We start from the raw sequence: 21,087 nt of genomic DNA, 5'->3' as shown, positions 1-21,087 counted from the left end.
AAAAGTGAGAGACAGAAGAATTTCAAATCCCCACCATCCTGTTCTTTCCCCTCTCTGTCTTTAACAATAGAAAGCGTTCATATTTCTCTTGTAATTCAAGAAAACCCAACACAAAGTAAGCATTTTCTTTCACTTCCTTACCCTCTTTTTTTTTGGTTACTTCAAGAAATCTATGAAAAGAACAAAAGCTTTTATGTTCTATGTAGCTTTGCTCTTGAAATGGTGTGAAAACTCAAAACTTCCCTCAACTTAATTAAGCAGTTCCGTTAGGTTCAGTTGAGGTGTCATTGCCCCTTGACTTTCTTAAACTTAACATTGGGCTCAACCTACTAAATTAAACGTACATAAATTTCTTTTCATTTCCTATTCTTTCTCATCTTCTCAGCAACCAAACATAATTTTTTTTTTTTTCTTTCTTTTTACACCTTTCTGTGTCCTCTCCAACTTTTAGCTTCCATTCTATAATTTACAATCTGGGCATGTTCCTGTTTCTGTAAAATTGCATTAGAAAGAGAAGATGGATGGACTAGACAGAGCAAGAGGCTTTGAGAAGCCAAGGCGTAGCTTTAGCAGAAGCGTAAGTAACAACATGAACAGGAAAAGTTGGAGCATGGGAGATGTATTTTCAGGTGCTAGCCACTCTCACCGAAACAGTTGTGTTGATGAAGATGAAGAAGCTCTAAAATGGGCTGCCATAGAGAAATTACCCACCTATGATCGCCTCAGAACAAGTATTATAAATTCTTTTATGGATAATGAGCTTCATGCTGACAAAATGAAGAACAAAAAAGTGGATGTAAGAAAGCTAGATTTGGATGACAGGCAAAAATTCATCAACAGGATTTTTAAGTTTGCTGAGGAAGATAATGAGAAGTTCTTGAAGAAGTTTAGAAATAGAATTGATAGGTAAGTTCTCTCTCTCTCTCTCTCTCTCTCTCTCTCTCTCTCTCTCATGGGCTTCCTTCAACCATTCTGTATGTAATTATTATCTCAAAGGTGACAAGGGACGTTCTTCATCATGTTCCCTTTCTATACAGTTGAAGCAATATTTGACAGGACAAGTAACATATTTCCTTCTCTCGACAAAGTTGGAGTTTGTTGGTGTGAACCTAACTAAGTCAACTCAAATATTGAGTCAACACTCAACAATATCTAGCTAGGTTCAATTTTGTTCTAAATTGTTGTCTAATGACTCTAATCTATTGGCTTTTGTTTTAATTTTAGGGTTGGTATCCAACTTCCTACTGTTGAAGTTAGGTTTAATCATTTAACGATTGAAGCCGATTGCTATGTTGGCACCGGAGCTCTTCCCACTCTTCCAAATGTTGTCCGTAATATTGCAGAATCGGCACTTGGTTTGCTTGGGATTGGACTGGCTAAGAGAAGAAAATTAACAATTTTCAAGGATGCCTCAGGAATTATTAAGCCATCCAGGTATATATAAATTAAGGTTCTAATTAGGATGTGCTTTTATCAAATTCAAGGAAGAATGACATCATTTGAGTTAAAAATCAACTTCAAGTTGTATATGATTTCTAAAATGAAAAATGGAATATACAATGACAATAATATATATGTCATCAGGTGCTATTTGTATAATCTAGTAAATTGCTGACTTTCCATTGAATATGCATAATTTTTTACAAAATATACTTACTTTCTCCCAAATCATACTATCTCCCAAAATGTACAGACTTTCTCACAACATATACAAAATTTCCCCAAAAAATGAATAAACTTTACCACTGAATATGTAGATTTTCCCACACAATGTACAACATTTCCCACAAAATGAACAGAATTTCCCACCGAATATACAAATTTTCATACAAAATGTACAAATTTTCCCGCAGAATATATAGAATTTCTTGTGAGAAATTTAAACTTATAAGCAAAATGTTTAAATTTTTCCCTGGAATATACAGACTTTTTTGCAAATTTTACAGGCTTTTCCATAGAATATACAACTTTCCCAAAAAATATATATACAAACTTTTCTATAGAATAAACAAACTTTCACGCAAAATATACAAGCTTTGTCATAGAATATTCAGACTGTCCCACGAATTGTATAAACTTTCCCTAAAGAATATACAGATTTTCTAACAAAATGTACAAACTTCCCAATTAAATAAATAGACTTTTTCATAAAATGTATAAACTTCCCTATAAAATATGCATACATTTTTGTGAAATGTAAAAACTTTCCTACAAGATACATAGACTTTCCTATAGAATGTACATTCATTCTTGGATGTAAACTCCCTGTAATAGTTAAATGGTCATACTCCTCCCCAACTATCAAATAAATAAATAAAGGATTAAACGATCATACTGTTTCTAATTTTACTAATAGTTTTGAAGTAACCATTAGAATTTGTTTTGTTATAGGATGACCCTTTTGTTAGGGCCCCCATCTTCTGGGAAAACAACCCTTTTGCTGGCATTGGCCGGAAAGTTGGACTCAAGCCTGAAGGTTAGCTCATGTCAACAATGACTATTTTTTTTTTTTTAAACAAAAGATAAAGGGTTGCCTTTTTTCTTTATTTAAAAAACTGAAAAAAAAAATAGAGAAGAAGGCAAGGGTATCTAGCTAACAATAATTTCATGGAACAGGTTAGAGGAAAAATCACTTACAATGGCCACAGGCTGAATGAATTTGAGCCTAAGAAGACATCTGCATACATTAGCCAAAATGATGTCCATGTTGGAGAAATGACTGTGAAAGAAACTCTAGATTTCTCTGCAAGGTGCCAAGGGGTTGGAACCCGATATGGTAATTTGTAAAAACAAAAATTATTTTACTTTTTTACTTACTAATAATCATTCACCACATCAGTAATTTGTAAAAATTTTGAAAAATAATTTGTGCCCTTAGCATTTCCTATGTTGATTAATCCCTATGTTTTTGTTCTAAAAAAATTATAACAATTTGATCAATTTTATTTTGGTATAGAACTCTTAACTGAACTTGCTAGAAGAGAAAAGGATGCGGGGATATTTCCGGAGGCAGAAGTTGATCTTTTTATGAAGGTACATACTACATATGCATCTAGGACATATATTTAATTTAGTATATAATATTAATTTTTTCATACTTAATTTTTGGTATTTTAGTTATCTTCCAAGTTAATAATTGTTGTTGGTATTTCTTCAATTTAGGCAACAGCAATGGAAGGAGTTGAGAGCAGTCTCATTACTGACTATACCCTCAGAGTAAGTTACATTGTTACAATACAACCACAAAATATGGTCTTCTATTTGAGGAACTTTCTTTCACTATCAAAATTTTATTTCTTAAATCCTTATTACTGATAGCTTCGTCCTTCATGCATTTAAAATTATTTTTGTTGCTACCAAGTTCCAACCAAGCCACTTCTTTTTCTTTCTTTTTTTAATGGAAAAGTTAACATATGCTCGCATTGGTTTAGAAAATATTTTTAAAAAAAATTAGGAAAAAAAGACTAAAATAAAAATTGCAACATCTGGGTTTGATTGAAAATTTATTTTAATCCTCTAATTTTACTTTTGTTCAAATCCTCTAGGTTTCAAATTTATTCAATTCAAATCTTTCATTCAATTCTGTTAAAAATTTTCCGTTAATTATGAAAATTCCTAATAAAACAAGATTTTTTGGGAAAAAAAAATAACATAAAAAGTCTATAAATTGTTTTTATTAATTTTATAGATTTTTTCATGTGAGAAAAATATTTTGTAATTGCATTTTTTAACAAGCTGGACAAAAGATTTGCATTGAATAAATTTAAATAACTCAATTGAACTAAGTAAAATTAGTGAACTGAAATGAATATCAGTCAAACTTAAATGATGTAATTTACATTTTAGCCAAAAAGTAACTATTTTTTTATAGCTTTTAATATTTCATATAAAAGTTGAATCAAAACTTTCTTAAAATTATTTTATTAGTAAATAAGATAAGAGTAAGTCTATAGTAGATACTTTTATTGCTTTCAGTTTCTCACATATTAGGAGACAAGGTAATCCTGTACGTTGTTGATAATATTGCTAAACTTGTTAGAGATTTCTCGGTGTTTATGGAGAACGTTCCTCCACACTTAGTACTATAATCTTTGCCGATGTAGCTAATATTTCTTAATAAAGTTACAGTCTTCTTCTTCTTCTTCTTCTTCTTCTTCTTCTTCTTCTCTCTTTCTCTCTCTAAAAAAAGGGATTCCATTCATGACCTTTTAGCAACTCAAATTCCAACTTTTGAGTTGAACAGATTTTAGGGCTTGATATATGCAAAGACACCATTTTTGGAGATGAAATGCGACGAGGGATATCAGGTGGACAGAAAAAACGAGTAACAACAGGTTAATTAACTATTTAAGATTCTTATTTATCTTATAATCAGCTAATTACAAGAATTCAATTTCATTTTATTCTACCTAATTGCATTCTTTATATGAAAAGTGGAGATAGGCTTAAAAGAAGAATTGTAACATACTTTTAAAAAGAAAATAGTGTTAGTATCACATACTTTTACACACTTTTTATCCAACTATCTTATATAACATACTGCAACTATCTATTACTATCGTATGGACCTCCTATTTTTTTTCTTCGTAACGCATAATGTATCACGTAAGATAATTGTGGCAAAATGTATAATACTAGCATTATAGCATTATTGTTAAAAATATCATATTAACTTATCACCCCACGCTCACCAAAAATAAATAAATAAATAAATAATTTTAAAGTCAACCTTGACCGCTTTTTTGAGGAAATGTCAACCTTGACCTTGTATGCAATACTGCATTTTTTTAAAGAATAAAAATGTCTCATGCGCATCCATTTTTTAAGAATAAAATTCCAAATTAGTGGTCCATGGAACCGGAGGAAATTTCACTATTAAAATAACAAATTCTACCTTAAGCAACATTCTTAAGTGGTAATGAGATTAGTTTATCTTAATATATGCCATATAATTATAACAACCTTGGATACGTATCTTAGATATGTATCATCAATTGATCACAAATTTTAATTAATTCAATTAATTATATATTCAAATAATGAATGTGAGATCGAATCTTGCTTATACAAGAAAATAATCCTATAACCATAGTTATTACTACTTAGTACTGCACTCTTAGCGTGATAGTCATTCTATACGCACAAAGTTTTTGTAAGGTGGGGGTAAGGGCCAAAATTTAAGTCTTGAAAACGAAGTTACACACACATATACACTTAGATTATGCTAGAGTAAAATTAATATATTGTATAAAAAAAATAATAATGATAAAATAAAAAAATATTACTACCCAAGTTATGATTGCATGCATATGTAGGGATAGGTTTCAACTCGAGTGGATTCATTATGAAAATAATAAATAATAAACCCAAGTTTTGGAACAATGTCAGCTCAATTAAGTATCAACTGGGCCTAGTATATGTTACTAATAGTAGTATTTTAAAGAGTAGCTTATCTATAATTGGTTGTTTTCATAGCAAAAGTATGGTCAATATACAGGAGAGATGATTGTTGGGCCCACAAAAACACTCTTCATGGATGAGATATCCACTGGTTTAGATAGCTCCACAACATACCAAATAGTGAAATGCTTGCAACAGATTGTACACCTCACTGAGGCCACCATACTGATGTCCCTACTCCAGCCTGCTCCTGAGACATTCGATCTGTTTGATGATATTATTCTCCTATCAGAGGGTCAGATTGTCTACCACGGCCCTCGAGAGTACATACTCCAATTCTTTGAAACATGTGGCTTCAAGTGTCCAGAGAGAAAGGGCACCGCTGATTTCTTACAAGAGGTAAACTTAACAACAAATACATCCGCTTCATAATAAATTTTTTTATTATCAGGCCAAAGTATTATTCTATTTTTGGTGTAAGCAGCTTTAAATTTCAGATGTCGTATTCGAAAATAAAACACTTTACTAATTAAGCTAACTAGAATCCAATATAATAAACCTAGTTTAATATGTTAGCATGAAACATACCTTGTGGATAGGAGTGGAGCTATGTTGAAGGGTGGGAGGCCGGCCCTGCAAAATTTTTAATATATTTAATATATATAATTATTCTAATGTTTTTAAAATTTAGTCTATAAAAATAAGAGTTGACCCCCCCCCAAATATTTGAATTAGTCCAATGATGCTCTTAAAAAAAAATAATTGGTCTAATAGTTATATATAAAGATATAACTTTATTTTTCGCAATTCTATTTTTTATTGTAAAATGTGCTATTATATTTGTTAAATATTTGATAAAGTTTGACATCAAACATGTTTGAATCTATATTTTTTTATCCGTTATGTAGCGATAATCAAGTCATTAACTCATTAAAAAAATATTATCACTAAAACTACACACGAAATGTGTCTTTAGTTGCCACATAATAGGTTAAAGCAAGATAGCTTTAAATATGTTTGGAGCCTAATTTATTCTCTAAGTTTTGTATCGTTCATGTTTTTGAAAATTTCATTAGTTCAATTGAAAGATTTTTTACTTACTTTAATATAAAATTTGATAATTTGTATTTAAAATGAAACTTTTTAAGAATTTCACTATGAAAATGAAAAAAATAAATTTTATTTTATGAAAGATTGCCATCAAACATAAGTTCGATTGAAAATACTAAAATCTTTTTTTTTTTTTTGGTTGTGTGTATATATATAACTTTTCAAATAAAAATGTGTGTGTGTGTGTGTATGTAGAGGTTGTCTTGATAAATATATTAGTACCGCAACTTGGCCTCCCAAACAAAAATTTTTGCTCCACCCCTGCTTGTGGAGGATCAAATATAAGCCTTAAGCCTCATGGCTAATTCGGGCCCTCAATCTAATGGTTTAGTTATTAGCTTGATCCCACTTGTGAGGACAAGGTTTCTCTCCAATTTAGTTTGGATAGAAACTATTCAAATTCCTACTATATCTTTTTACTAGATGTGAATTTTAAAAATATAATTGTTAGACTACATGTTCTTTATATTAACGCGCATGTCAAATTTCGTTGAAATCAGATATTATTTATTATTTAAATGATAAACTTATTTTTATGCATAATTTTAGACAGTAAAAATTTGAAAATTAAATATTTAATTGATAATATATCTATTAATCTTTTATCTTTTTAATATTTTGAAAACATGGAGGATATAATAAGAACACGCAATCCAACGGTTAGATTTTCGAATTTCACATCCAATAAAAAGATATAGGATGAATTTGATGGGTTTCTATCTAAACTAGTTTGGAGATAAATATTTTCCCATTTGTGAACAAATCTGCAGGAGTTCTAATTGGCTTTTGGCAACTCACCATTTTTAGTAAGAAAAATGTTTTTCTCTAATCTAGTTCAGAGAAAAACTTTTCAAACTCCTCTTATATATTTTTGTTGGATGTAAATTTTAAATATCTAACCGTTAAATTACATATTTTTATTATATCCTCCATGCTTGCAAATTTTTTTAATTTCAAGTAAAATTATACACAAAAAATAAGTTTATTGATAGAATAGTAAATAGCATCTTATTTGAACGAAAGTTGACATCTGTGTTAAGAATATAAAGAAAATGCAATCCAATAGTTAAATTTTCAAAAATTCATATAAAATAATAAAATATATAAGGAGTTTGGAGGGCTTTTCTCCAAAATCCAAACTAATTTGGAGAGAAAATTTTTCATTTTAGTAATAAATTGTGCTAGGGTTGACTCTATAATGAATAGTCCTAGGGGTAATACAAAATTTAGCTAATCTACATAATCTATATCTATATTATATATCTAAAAACTAAAGCGTAGCATTTATTGTTACTACGCTCCAGTTAAGCCACATCAGCGTCCACATCATTTTTTTTTCTTTCCAATTTTCCTATAATTTTTTAACATTTATTTTCTAAAAAAATATTTACACTTCTCTAACATTTCTCCCTCCCTTACCTTTTCATCTCCCCACTATTTCCTCAACCTTTCTCTCTCCCTTACCTTTTCATCTCCCCATTATGCTCTACATTAATATCATTCTTCCTCTTTCCCTTCATCTTCCTTTATTTTTGTCTCTTCTTATTCACACCCTCTTACTATAAATTTGTCACCATCTCTTCCATTTTATGCATAGTTTTCCCTCACAAAAAAAAGGCTCTCTCTCTCCCTCTCAATTTTTTGGTGTATTTATTTTCTTGCATCTCTACTTTAGGTTGATAATTTTTTATATTTTTCAAAAATCTACTTTGGGTTAATGCAATTTTTTTTTCTTTTTTTTTTTTAGTTCTCTTTGATTGTTAAATGTTATCCTATTGCGTTCTAAAGAATTAAATATAGCATTTAAAATATAATATTATTCTATTACAAAGCATGATTTTTTATAGTGCTCAATTTAGATGTTAAACTATGAGATGTTACTAATTTTTGTTTATTTTTGAATCATTTGTAGTGGAAAAAGTACTCTTAATAGTTGTATTAAAAGTACTCTATAATGCCATTTATTTAGAGAAAAGTAAAGGTTAGCCAAACAAAAATTATCGGATAGGTGACAAATTTTAGCTTTTATAATTTTATTTTAATAATTATTATTATTTTATAACAATACATGTATAGAAATTTAATTCTTTGATTTTGCTAAAAATTGTTTATTTGAAAATATATTTTAGGTGGACGAAATTACAATTTTTGCAAAGAAAATAACCTTAATAGATTAACAACAACAAATTTTTTTCCTAATTGGTCCAATTAATCAATGTTAAGTATTTTTTTTTTTTTTTAGTTTTGTTTTTTGGTTTTTTGGATTGTAGGCAGAAGATAAGGTTGAGAAAGTTTGTTTAAAATTAAAAGAATAATTTCCAAATTTTACATTCTTTTTAAGGATTCACAAAATTTTATAAATAAATTTTATTAAAAAATGAATATTTTCGTTAACTTGCTTTTTGAATTTCTGAGAAAAACTGTATTATTTTTATTTTTGTACAACAAAATTTATGTTTATAATTTATGATTGTTCCTATATTATATTTAGGATTGTTCCTATAATAAATAAAAATATGATTACAAAATACATTACTCATTATTAAATTAGTTTAAATTGTAAAAAAAATTAATTAAATCATCATACAAGTAATTATCACGTGCAATGCACGAGTTCGCAACTAGTCTATATTATTACTAAAAGCTGAAGCGTGGCATTTATTGCTGCTAAATTGCTGTTGCGCCACCTCATCACCACATCATTCGCCACATACTTATTATTTATTATTTATTCCTTTTCTTTTTTTTTTTACAAAAAAAAAAATATATATATATATATATAGATAGATTATTGACTTTACATATTCATCTTTGTCGGTTTTAACATTTATATATATATTTCCTTTTTATTTCCAATTTTCCTATAATTTTTTTTATATTCACTTATTTCTTAAATATTTACACTTTCTTCAACTTTTCTTCTTTCCTTACCTTTTCATCTCCCCACTACCTTCTACTTTAATATTGTCATTTATCTTCCCTTTCATCTTCCTTTATTTGTCTCTTCTTATCCATTCTCTCTTACTATAAATTTGTCACTCTTTTCCATTCTTTGTATAGTTTTCTCTCACAAAAATGTTCTCTCTCTCTCTCTCTCTCTCTCTCTCTCTCTCTCTCTCTCTCTCTCTCTCTCTCTCTCTTAATGTTTTGGTGGATTTTTATTTTTTATTGCATCTCTGCTTTAGGTTGATAAATTTTTGTGTTTATAAAAACTCTAATTTAGGTTGATATGATTTAGTTTTTTATTTTAAGTTATTATTATTTTGCTCTTTGATTGTTAAATTTTATCCGATTACATTATAAAAAATTAAAGATAGTAGATAAAAAATAAAATAGTATTCCATTAGATAGCATAATTTGGATAATCTAGTGTTTATTGTTATATCTTTTAATTTTTCTTTTTTTTCTTCTCTTCTATTTTACTAATATTGAAATTCAACCACATCCTCCTTATCATTAAATTATTTATATTTTCTCTCTCGTTTTTTTTTAAAAAATAAAATAATGTAATATTTTACTTAAATTCAAATAAAAGAAAATTGTGCTCATCAAATTGTACTCATTTTTTTTAACATTTACACTTTCTCCAACCTTTTCCCTTCTCTTTACCTTTTCATCTCCCCAAATATTCTACCTTGATATCACTCTTCCTCTTTCCTTTTATCTTCCTTTATTTTGTTTCTTTTTATTATCATCCTCTTAGTATGAATTTGACATTCACTCTTCCATTCTTTACTTAATTTTCTCTCACAAAAAAAGTGGTTATTTCCCACTCTTTCTCCCTCAATTTTTTGGTGAATTTTTATTTTTATTTTTCTTGCATCTCTATTTTAGCTTGATAAAGTTTTGTATTCTTTAGAACTCTATTTTGGTTGATGGGATTTAGTTTTGTGCTTTAAGTTTTTTTTTTTTATGACTTTGATTGTTAAATATTATCATATTGCATTATAAATAATTAAAAATAGTATATAAGAATGTACTATTATTATATTACATAGAATTATTTGGATAAGTTAGTGTTTATTGTTATGTATTTTAGTTTTATTTTTTTTTCATATATCATTTTATTTAACATTTAAATTCAGACACATCCCCCATATATATCATTAAATTATTTATATTTCCACTCCTTTTTTATTTTAAAATTTTAAAATATAATATTTTGCCTAAATTAAATAAAAAAATTGTCCACATTAAGTGGAGTAATGCTAGGGAAACACAAAACAAATCAAGTTAGAGACACTGAATTAAAAAAAAATAAAAACTAATAATGCATATTTAATGTCATAGAATCATCATCAAATTTCAGAAAACGATTGGTTGCCGAGAGAGAGAGAGAGAGAGAGAGAGAGAGAGAGAGATGGTATAGAAAAAACCAATACAAAGTAATGAAGAGTAGATAAAAAAAAATAAAAATAAAAAAAATAAAAAACCAAACATCAATTAGTAATCGTTGATTGGAAAACAAAGAGGTTGTAAGGAGAAGTAAAAAATAATATAGAGATTACCATGTGGAGAACATTAAAAACTTTACAATGCAGTAACATAAACCATTAAATTCACTTAAAAAAATTAAATCAACAATCTACAATTAAATACAAGCATAGTACTAAATTTAAATTTAAAACTCACAAACCACACTTCATGAAAAATATACCAGCAACGTTAAGCCTTATAGTAAAAAACCTATACACAAAATTTACCTTAGTTTTGGTTAAATAAAAAAAATTTACAAACTACCACATATATAGAAGACTGTAGCACTCTAAGAAATTGAATCAAAGGATTACAAATCACCTTTCTTAGAGAAATTTAATTAAACAAATTACATGCAACAACTTTATCTGTTCATAAAGTTGATCTTTCGAATAATCTTCAATTAAAAGCAAGTTAGCTCTGGCCTTTGAAGATTGCTCCTTTTGTATCCTTGAAGTTCTTTCTCTCTTTCTTCCTGAGTAGCAATCATCTTCCTTTCTCCTTTTTCTGGGCACAGTCTCATATGACGGGTTTAACGTTGATGAAGAGAAGACGTGAGAGATAGGTAGTAATTGAATTTAAATATAGGAAAAATTACACTTTACCACCCTAAACTATACACCAGATTACACTTTGCACCCTAAACTATTTGAATGCACACTTTGAACCCTAAATTATTACTCTTATCACACTTTGCACCCCAGTGTTACTTTTAACATTAAGTTAGACAGAAATTAATAGCACATGACTTGCACATGATTTTTGCTTAGGTGACACAATGTTTAAAGACCAAAACACCCATTTCACAAACAATCAAAAACAAATGCTTATTTCTTTTTTTCTGTTCATTTTTTTCAGGTCTTTCTCTTTCTTGCGTCTTCCCCTCTCTCTCGTCCAATAGCTTTTCTCCTCTTTCACATTGTTCAGTTGATCGTTTCCTCAAATCAAAAATACAAGTTATCTCTAAGCCCAACAAAATCAGACCCTTTCTAAGCATAGTAGCTGATGAAACTATATCACCTTCCATGGCTGCCTTACATCTGAATTTTCATAACGGCAAGATAGTAGCTGAAGCCTTATAGACAAACCATCCAAAACATATTGTTCAGCAGATTACTAGTCAACCAGGTAGATACCAAAGCCTTTATGAGTTTGGGAATCAAGTTAACCACTAGGACTGTTAATACATGAACCAAGTTCTCCCTGCTTCTATGTTCTTTCTGTGTTACTAATCGGCCTTCTTTTTAGGCGTGTGTATTCATTACTATTTTATTTTATGACTAAATAGCGTTAAGTTTATATTTTTATCCATAATTTTTTCCCTTCTTCTATCTTAATTTATGATTCAAACTTTTGTTTTCATAACAACTTGATTAGTTGTATAATCATTCTCAAATACGACTTGTATAATCTTTTAATAGTCTCAATAAATGTAGCGATTCAATCTTCATTCTTCAGTTAATTGGTTCCTACTATTCATCATGTTGAACTCGTAGTGGCCCAATTCGTATTTGATCTTGATCTTGCAACTATTTGACCTTTCAAGCATGGCCCAACAACTAAAGCTTTTACCCAAAACAGAACCATGTTGATCTGTGTTATGGAGCGTTCCTTGTACATCATATTGTGTTTTGGTACCGTTGATGATTTTGTTTTGGACCTAGAGATAACTTGTATGTTTGATTTGGGGGAGAGGAGCAACTGAACAATGAGAAAGAGGAGAAGAGCTGCTGGGCAAGAGAGAGGGGAAGTGCTGCCGGGTGAAAGAGAAACCTGATAAAAAAAGAAGCATTTGTTTTTAATTGTTTGTGAAAAAGGTGTTTTGGTCTATATACAGTGTGCCACCTAAGCAAAAATCATGTGCAAGTCATGTGCTATTAATTTCTATCTAATTTAACTGTAAAAGTAATGTTGGGGTGCAAAGTGTGATAAGTGTGATAGTTTAGGGTGGAAAGTGAGCATTCTAATAATTTAGGATGCAAAGTGTAATCTAGTGTATAGGTTAAGGTGGTAAAGTGTAATTTCCCCTTAAATATATTATGGCAATGACCCTTAGGTTCATTTCACTTATAATAGATGAAAATAGGAACGTAAGAACAACCATGTTAATTATGAGGAAGACAGAGAGGTTGGCAATTTGAAACGACTAAATCTTGTAGAAGAAGAGGAAACAACAGCTAAGCTTTTGAAGAGAAGAAGACACAGAATGGATTCCTACGTAGCACCACACAACGCAAATGCTAAAAGTTTTATAAAAAAAATTGACACGATTTTTTTGGGTAACAATAAAAAAATGTAAATGAGAAGAGGTCAAAGAAGCTAAATGCAATATTAGAGCGTCATATGACAAGATCTCATGCACTCCTGCAAGAGGTCTCTGCTTTTATATATATATATTGATTGATTGATGATTTGTTTCTCTAATTTTTATATTGATTAAATATATTAAATCATCTAAGATATTATTATAAGAATAAATAAATAAATTGTCCAGGATGAAGTGTAAAGTTAATCGGTTAATATATTTAATATTATAAAAAATTTAAAGAATAAATCAATAAAAAAAAATGGTGATGTAGCTGATGATTCAGTCTATTTTAGTCTAGTTTGGTTCATTTTTGCCTATTTCAGCTCACTTATGTCCATTTTGGTCTACATTGGTACATTCAGTCTAGTTTTGGTCCACTAGATCTATTTCGATACACTTTAGTCCCTTTGGTCAATTTTGGTTTATTTTAGTCTTGTTCGATCATTTCAATCCACTTCGAGTCATCTCGGCCCATTTCAGTGCACTTACTTAAAAATATGAAAAGACATATATGGGTTGAGATTACATATTCTAAATCTGATTTTATGAAAAAATATAGATGACAAAATGTAATATTATTTTTAATTATTTAATTTAATGATTCGTGGTTATTATCTTGTTTATATTCTTTTTTCCCCTTAGGTGACATTTGTATTTTAGTTTTTTAGTGCATTACTCAATTCTAGTGTTTTTAGATGATATAATTTAATTTGAAGACTAATTTCCAAATCAGATAGAAAATAGGAGATTGTTGTAACTATGGTTCTCTTAAGCTTTTAAATGTATCACCATGACAAAAATTTCTTTACAAATTAATTAATTGTCCTCTTCATTATCTAATAAGAATGATCATATATATTTTCTTACAAGTACTCAAAATAATTAATATGACAAAACAAGGTTGCACAAAGCAAGTTGCTTATGTTGATGACTTTATTGTGTTGTTGGAAAATGCACTAAATTTTTTATTGAACAAAAATTATAATAAAAAATATCAACACAAAAAATTGTAATAGTCCCCACGCATTACGTGGTCTATGACTAGTTATATATTTGATGTGGGTAAGATTGGATAATATGTGTGATATATAACAATCATCTATCTTACTAACATTTTTTGCTCTCACATAAAAGAAGAACTTGGTTTCAAATTAACCTTCTTTCATATTATTGTAACTATCAAATTATCAAGAATAAAAATAAAAATAAAAATAAAAATCATCTCTAATTGACTGTAATTAGCATTATTTGTGTAAATAATTGTAATGCCTATAATAATGTCAGTGCTTTTTTAAAAATCTTTTTTAAAAACAATGTTTGAAGAAATTATACCAAGGGGGAGAGAGAGAGAGAGAGAGAGAGAGAGAGAGATTTTAAAAAGGCCAATTTTTTTAGGGAAAAAGTCATTACTTAATCAATTTATCAGTGCATAATAATTAGTCACAAGTTATTTGTTATAATTCTTATAGGTTACGTCAAGGAAGGATCAAGAGCAATATTGGACAGATAGAACAAGACCATACCACTACACATCAGTGTCTGAATTCGCTAGCCAGTTCAAGCGATTCCATGTGGGCTTGCAGCTTGAAAATGAGTTGTCAATACCTTATAACAAGGCCAATGGCCATAGGGCAGCTCTAGTCTTCAAGAAATATTCAGTCCCAAAAAAGGAACTCTTAAAGGCATGCTTTGACAAAGAATGGCTATTGATTAAGAGGAACGCTTTTATCTATGTGTTCAAGACGGTACAAATTATTATAGGGGCAATTATACTGGCCACACTTTTTTTGAGGACAACAATGAACACTAGGAATGAAGAAGATGGGGCAGTACATATTGGAGCACTTTTATTTTCCATGATGATTAACATGTTCAATGGCTTTGCTGAGGTACCACTGACCATTGCAAGGCTTCCTGTATTTTACAAGCAGAGAGACATCCTCTTTCACCCAGTTTGGACTTTCACACTACCAAACGTGGTTCTCCGGATCCCCATATCTGTTCTCGAGTCCATTGTTTGGATGGTCATTACATACTACCCCATAGGATTTGCCCCTGAAGCTAGCAGGTAATTAAACCAATATTTCAATATCTATCTCACATCAGCTAATATGGTTTGGTGTATAATAAAAGTGATGTTAATGGTGGATCTATGTGATATGATATTGGTTCAATTATGACTGACCATGTAAACCATTGTGAAAAAATGTTATGTAATGTGTCACTGGTTCACTTTAACAATAATATCTTTTGAGAAAATTCCAGACAATTGAACATTCTATCCCAACCCCATGGACAGGTTCTTCAAGCAACTATTTTTAGTGTTTCTGTTCCAACAAATGGCTGCTGGGCTCTTTAGGCTCATCTCTGCAGTCTGCAGGACTATGATCATTTCCAACACTTGTGGATCTCTCACTCTCCTATTTGTGTTCCTACTTGGAGGTTTCATCCTTCCTAGAGGTTAGTAAAAAATCAAAATTTTAAACATAGATTTCAAAGCAGCGAAAACCTTTCTTAAAAAAAAAAAATTTACATTACAGTTTGTTGAACTAATTCAAAACTTGGTTTGATTATAACAGGTGAAATTCCAAAATGGTGGTTTTGGGGCTACTGGGTCTCACCTATGTCATATGGTTTCAATGCCATTGTTGTAAACGAAATGTTTGCTCCGAGGTGGATGAACCAATTGGTATGTTTTTACATTATACATTCTATGCATATTTTAAGAAACATATTGAAAGAAAGTTCAAAAGATAACAAGTTAGGAGAATTATGCTTTTGGTTCACTAAAAAAAATACCACTACAGGCTTCAGACAATGCAACCAGATTGGGTATCGCAGTCCTTGAGAGCTTCGATGTTTTCTCTGACAAAAACTGGTACTGGATTGGCGCAGGAGGACTGATCGGGTTCACGGTTCTATTTAACGTCCTATTCACCATAGCACTTATGTACCTTAACCGTAAGGACAACATTCTGTTCAAGGGTGCATGTGAATTTGCGATTTCAATCTGTTTTCTTCAAAGTGACATTTTTTATCTTTTCTCTTGTTCAATACACTAGCAATGGGAAAGCCACAAGCAATAATATATGAAGAAGCTGCAGGAGAGATGGAAGCCGACTATAAAGAACCAAGTCTGAGAAGACCCGTGTCAAAGAGAGATTCTACTTCTCGATTATTGTCTTCTTCTGATGGAAACAGTACAAGTATGCAACAAAACAGTATTGGCAATTTTAGTCTTTTGCACAATCAATCATCAATGTGAATTTCATTATGTAATTTGTTACCTTACATGGACTCGGATTCACTCAGGAGAAATGGAAATCAGGACTATGAGCAGCCGATCTACTAGTAATGGAATAAGTAGAAATGCTGATTCGACTCTTGAGATAGCCAATGATGTCGCTCCCAAGAGGGGAATGGTTCTCCCATTCACTCCTTTGGCAATGTCTTTCGACAGTGTGAATTACTATGTGGACATGCCCGCTGTAATTGTCTACTGCCCATCTTCCATTCTCTTTCTACCAAAAAAAGATTATATGTAATCTTATATTATTTAAACATAAAATGGTCTCTAAATTAAGAGTTTTTAAGTCTAGCTAAACTACCTCTATCACTAACTTTGTGGTTTCTACCAGGAAATGAAGGAACAAGGAGTAGCAGATGACAGGCTCCAATTACTTCGAGGAGTAACGGGGGCATTTAGGCCTGGGGTCTTAACAGCACTTATGGGAGTCAGTGGAGCCGGAAAGACAACATTGATGGATGTTTTAGCAGGAAGAAAAACAGGTGGTTACTTCGAAGGTGATATTAGAATCTCTGGATTCCCTAAGATACAAGAAACCTTTGCAAGAATTTCTGGTTACTGTGAACAAACTGACATTCACTCGCCTCAAGTCACTGTGCGAGAATCCTTGATTTATTCAGCTTTCCTTCGTCTCCCTAAAGAAGTCAGCATTGAAGAAAAGATGGTGTGAACTTAAATATAACTCTTATAAACTGTTCTGAACCTCGTATGTAGCAACCTATAGGGGCTAAAACAATTTCTTCTTGGTTTATTCTTTTCAGATTTTTGTTGATGAAGTAATAAATTTGGTGGAGCTAGACAATCTGATGGATGCTATAGTGGGGCTTCCAGGATTTACAGGGTTGTCAACAGAACAGCGGAAGAGGCTGACAATTGCAGTTGAGCTTGTTGCCAATCCTTCAATCATTTTCATGGATGAACCAACTTCAGGTCTTGATGCAAGGGCAGCAGCCATTGTCATGAGGACTGTGAGAAATACTGTGGATACTGGAAGAACAGTCGTGTGCACCATTCACCAGCCTAGCATTGATATTTTTGAAGCCTTTGATGATCTACTATTGATGAAGAGAGGAGGACAAGTCATCTACTCTGGACCTTTGGGTCAAAATTCTCACAAAATCATAGAATATTTTGAGGTATTTTTTACTACTTGATATTTTTCTTCATCCGTAAGTTATAAAAGCATAATGCACTATCTGATTCAATACTCATTTTGCAGAAAATTCCTGGAGTCCCAAAAATCAAAGAGAAGTACAACCCCGCAACATGGATGCTCGAAGTGAGCTCAATGGCCGCTGAAGTTAGGCTTGAAATTGACTTTGCTGAACACTTCAAGTCATCTTCCTTGCATCAGTAAGTCAAGATATTCATCATAGAAATACAAGAGCAAGAGTGATTACCAGTCTTGATCAAACATATGCATTTATGTGCAGGAGAAATAAGGCCTTGGTAAAAGAGTTAAGCACTCCACCACCCGGAGCAGAGGACCTGTATTTTGCCACACAGTTCTCTCAATCCACATGGGGGCAGTTCAAATCTTGCTTATGGAAGACATGGTGGACTTATTGGAGAAGTCCAGATTATAACCTTGTTAGATTCTCTTTCACCTTGGCTGCCGCCCTAATGATTGGGACAATTTTCTGGAAAGTCGGAACTAAAAGGTCTTCTGTTTCCTTCAAATAATATAATTGAATTATCTCATTGATTTTATGGGCAAAACAATTCAAACCTTCCTCATTCTGTTGACTACTTGTTTTCAATGTCTAAAATATTTTATGGTATAGGGAGGCTGCAAGTGATCTTACTGCGATACTTGGAGCAATGTATGCAGCTGTAGTGTTTTTAGGAATTAATAATTGCTCAACAGTACAACCGATAGTAGCCATTGAAAGAACAGTGTTTTATCGAGAAAGAGCTGCTGGAATGTACTCTGCATTGCCTTATGCCCTTGCACAGGTTTGAATGCATTATTCTTGTCATCCAACTCTCAATGACTTCATTTCTTAAATAAGGATGTTAGGCATTCTAACATATTTTATAAAGACGAGTTTTATTTTATCAGATTGTTGAAGAAACCCAACTATTTGAGTTCATGAATTCTGTTCATCTGTAAAACGTCCACTTGGCTGTTCACATAGTAGGTTACTTAAGCTCTCATTTTGTATGGTACTTCACTATCAAAAGAGTGTTAATTTCAGTAGGATCGTTGCAAATTACATTGGATTGTCTTTGATCTTTAAAGATCTAAATTTTCTAGGAGACCTCGTTTCTTTTACAAGAGTACTCAAATTTTTCCAACCATATATTGAATTTCTAGGCCCGATTTTCACAAAGAGAACTTTTAAGTAGAATGTTACCACTCAGTTCAATCGTTTCTAAATAAGAAAATAACTTTAATGTTTGATATGCAGGTGGTTACTGAAATACCATATGTGCTTGCTCAAAGTTCATATTATACACTTATTGTGTATGCCATGGTGGGATTTCAATGGACAGCCACAAAATTCTTCTGGTTCTTCTTTGTCTCCTTCTTCTCCTTCTTATACTTCACATATTATGGCATGATGACTGTTTCCATGACACCAAACCACCAAGTAGCATCCATTTTTGCAGCAGCATTCTATTGTGTCTTCAATCTTTTCTCAGGCTTCTTTATCCCTGGACCTGTAAGCACTAAGTACTATTTCTCCTTTCAAAAATAACTTTTTTAGGAATAAGCTAAATTATTCATTCTGACATATATTTCATTGATTTTTGAACTTTCAGAAAATTCCCAAGTGGTGGGTTTGGTATTATTGGATTTGCCCAGTAGCATGGACGTTGTATGGATTAATTGTGTCACAATATGGTGATATGGAGGCCACCATTAAAGTGCCTGGGATGGTACCTGACCCCACTATCAGTTGGTATATTGAAAACCATTTTGGGTATGATCCCAATTTCATGGGGCCTGTTGCTGGAGTTTTGGTTGTCTTCGCAGCCTTCTTTGCATTCATGTTTGCCTATTGCATAAAGACTCTAAACTTCCAGATCAGATAGAAGAGAGTTATGAAAGAAATTCTCATTATAGCAGTTTCTACTAATTAGTGTGTATGGCAAAAATTATTTTTGCAAATTTATTTTATTATTCAGTTTATTTCTGTTACTATTTATAGCTCACACTGCACTTTTTGGTATTTATTAGTTTTACTGTACTATTTCAGCTAACTTTTACATTTATCTACAATACTTTTAGCAAAAAGTTTTTAGTTTCAGTAAAATAAGCAAATCCCAAACAAACCCTTAAAATGATTCCTCTATATATACATACAACAGAAGCCATCCTAGACTGAAAATTCTGATAGTTGTATAAGGCTTCAATTTATTTTTGTAGGAAACTTGAGATGTCTTTTTTAATAATTTCAGTTTGGTTAGAGAAATCTGAAACCAGGATGCCTTTTTTAGTAAGTTCATTACTATTCAGTTAGTGTTATTTTATCAGTTCTTACCCCAAAAAAAAAAACGTTGTTTTATTAAAATGGTAATAATTGTTTTTTCTTTTGTTCTGTTTCAACCTTGTATTAGTCAATAATTATGCTAGAACAACTCTACATATTTCCAATAGACTTACACCTAAAGATCTCAAGAATTTAAGACTGAAAGTAGTACCACAAAATCACTAATATAAAAAGGCAACAATGATTCAGTTCCATAGTCCTCAATCCATTGGTGCCAGCTACACTTTGTACTGTTCCACATTTACTTACACAATTCAAAGTCCCTGAAAATGCCAAAAAAATAAATAAATAAAAACCCATTTTCACACTGTTGAGACTTCAAAAATCCTTCATTGTGCCAAAAATTTTGGCTTGGTAACTTCCATGTGCTGTAACAAATTTATACAATTAATATCTAATCTAATATTTCTAATACTAGCAGAAGCGGAAAGAAAATTAGGTCCTATAGTTAAGCCTATTTTGATACGTAGGAAAAGTACCCACATAAACTCCGGCCACGAAGACAATTTTAAGTCACAAAAGCTCGATTGTTACACCGTTCGAGAAATCTTTAAAATCAAACCTGTTAAAAAACCAACCTAAATCGTCACACCCCAAAGAAAATTATAAAATCATTCGTTGTAACCATATGGTCAAAACAGAACAAAAACCTTAAAACTCTTTCTCATATATGCACTTAATTGTCATCCTCAGTTTCCAAATTTTCTTCAGTCTCTGTAACATTCCTTTGCTGCAACAACATATACCCAATCAATTTCAAAGGATGTGATTTTCTTTCTTCTTCAAATCAAGGTATTTTCTGTATTTTTAATTCCTTTCATTCCTGTCCTTTTCTACAATAAACCTTTTCACAAAATGTTTGCCTTCTACAACAAACCTTCTCAATTTTATACATTTGCTTTTGTTAAATTTTTATCCATTATAGAAATTACAAAAAAGATTGATTTTAGTCTTGGTTTTTCATGTTTTACCGGAATCTAAAGGAAATC

General features: G+C 31.0%; 1 protein-coding gene across 2 annotated transcripts; it reads left to right on the top strand.

The window, feature by feature from the left end:
• Nucleotides 1-514: 514 nt before the first annotated feature.
• Nucleotides 515-19,640, top strand: LOC142636411 (ABC transporter G family member 29-like). 2 transcript variants are annotated; one of them, XM_075810627.1, is made up of 21 exons: nucleotides 515-906; nucleotides 1,225-1,434; nucleotides 2,392-2,476; nucleotides 2,617-2,776; nucleotides 2,957-3,033; nucleotides 3,163-3,216; nucleotides 4,244-4,334; nucleotides 5,498-5,799; nucleotides 14,764-15,362; nucleotides 15,594-15,754; nucleotides 15,874-15,983; nucleotides 16,102-16,255; nucleotides 16,357-16,500; nucleotides 16,607-16,782; nucleotides 16,933-17,265; nucleotides 17,363-17,737; nucleotides 17,821-17,954; nucleotides 18,035-18,262; nucleotides 18,386-18,557; nucleotides 19,013-19,267; nucleotides 19,368-19,640. In XM_075810627.1, the coding sequence occupies exons 1-21, from the start codon at nucleotides 518-520 to the stop codon at nucleotides 19,638-19,640; spliced, it is 4,482 nt and encodes a 1,493-aa protein (XP_075666742.1). In that variant the 5' UTR covers nucleotides 515-517. The 2 variants fall into 2 exon arrangements, with proteins under 2 accessions (XP_075666742.1, XP_075666741.1); XM_075810626.1 differs by having other exon boundaries at nucleotides 611-906; nucleotides 16,357-16,521; nucleotides 16,661-16,782.
• The last annotated feature ends 1,447 nt before the right edge of the window (nucleotides 19,641-21,087 follow it).

This window comes from Castanea sativa, chromosome 5, assembly GCF_040712315.1.
Source record: "Castanea sativa cultivar Marrone di Chiusa Pesio chromosome 5, ASM4071231v1".
Classification (NCBI taxonomy): Eukaryota; Viridiplantae; Streptophyta; class Magnoliopsida; order Fagales; family Fagaceae; genus Castanea; species Castanea sativa.
Note: the sequence above shows the minus strand (reverse complement) of the source record. Positions and strands in the feature narration are given on the sequence as shown.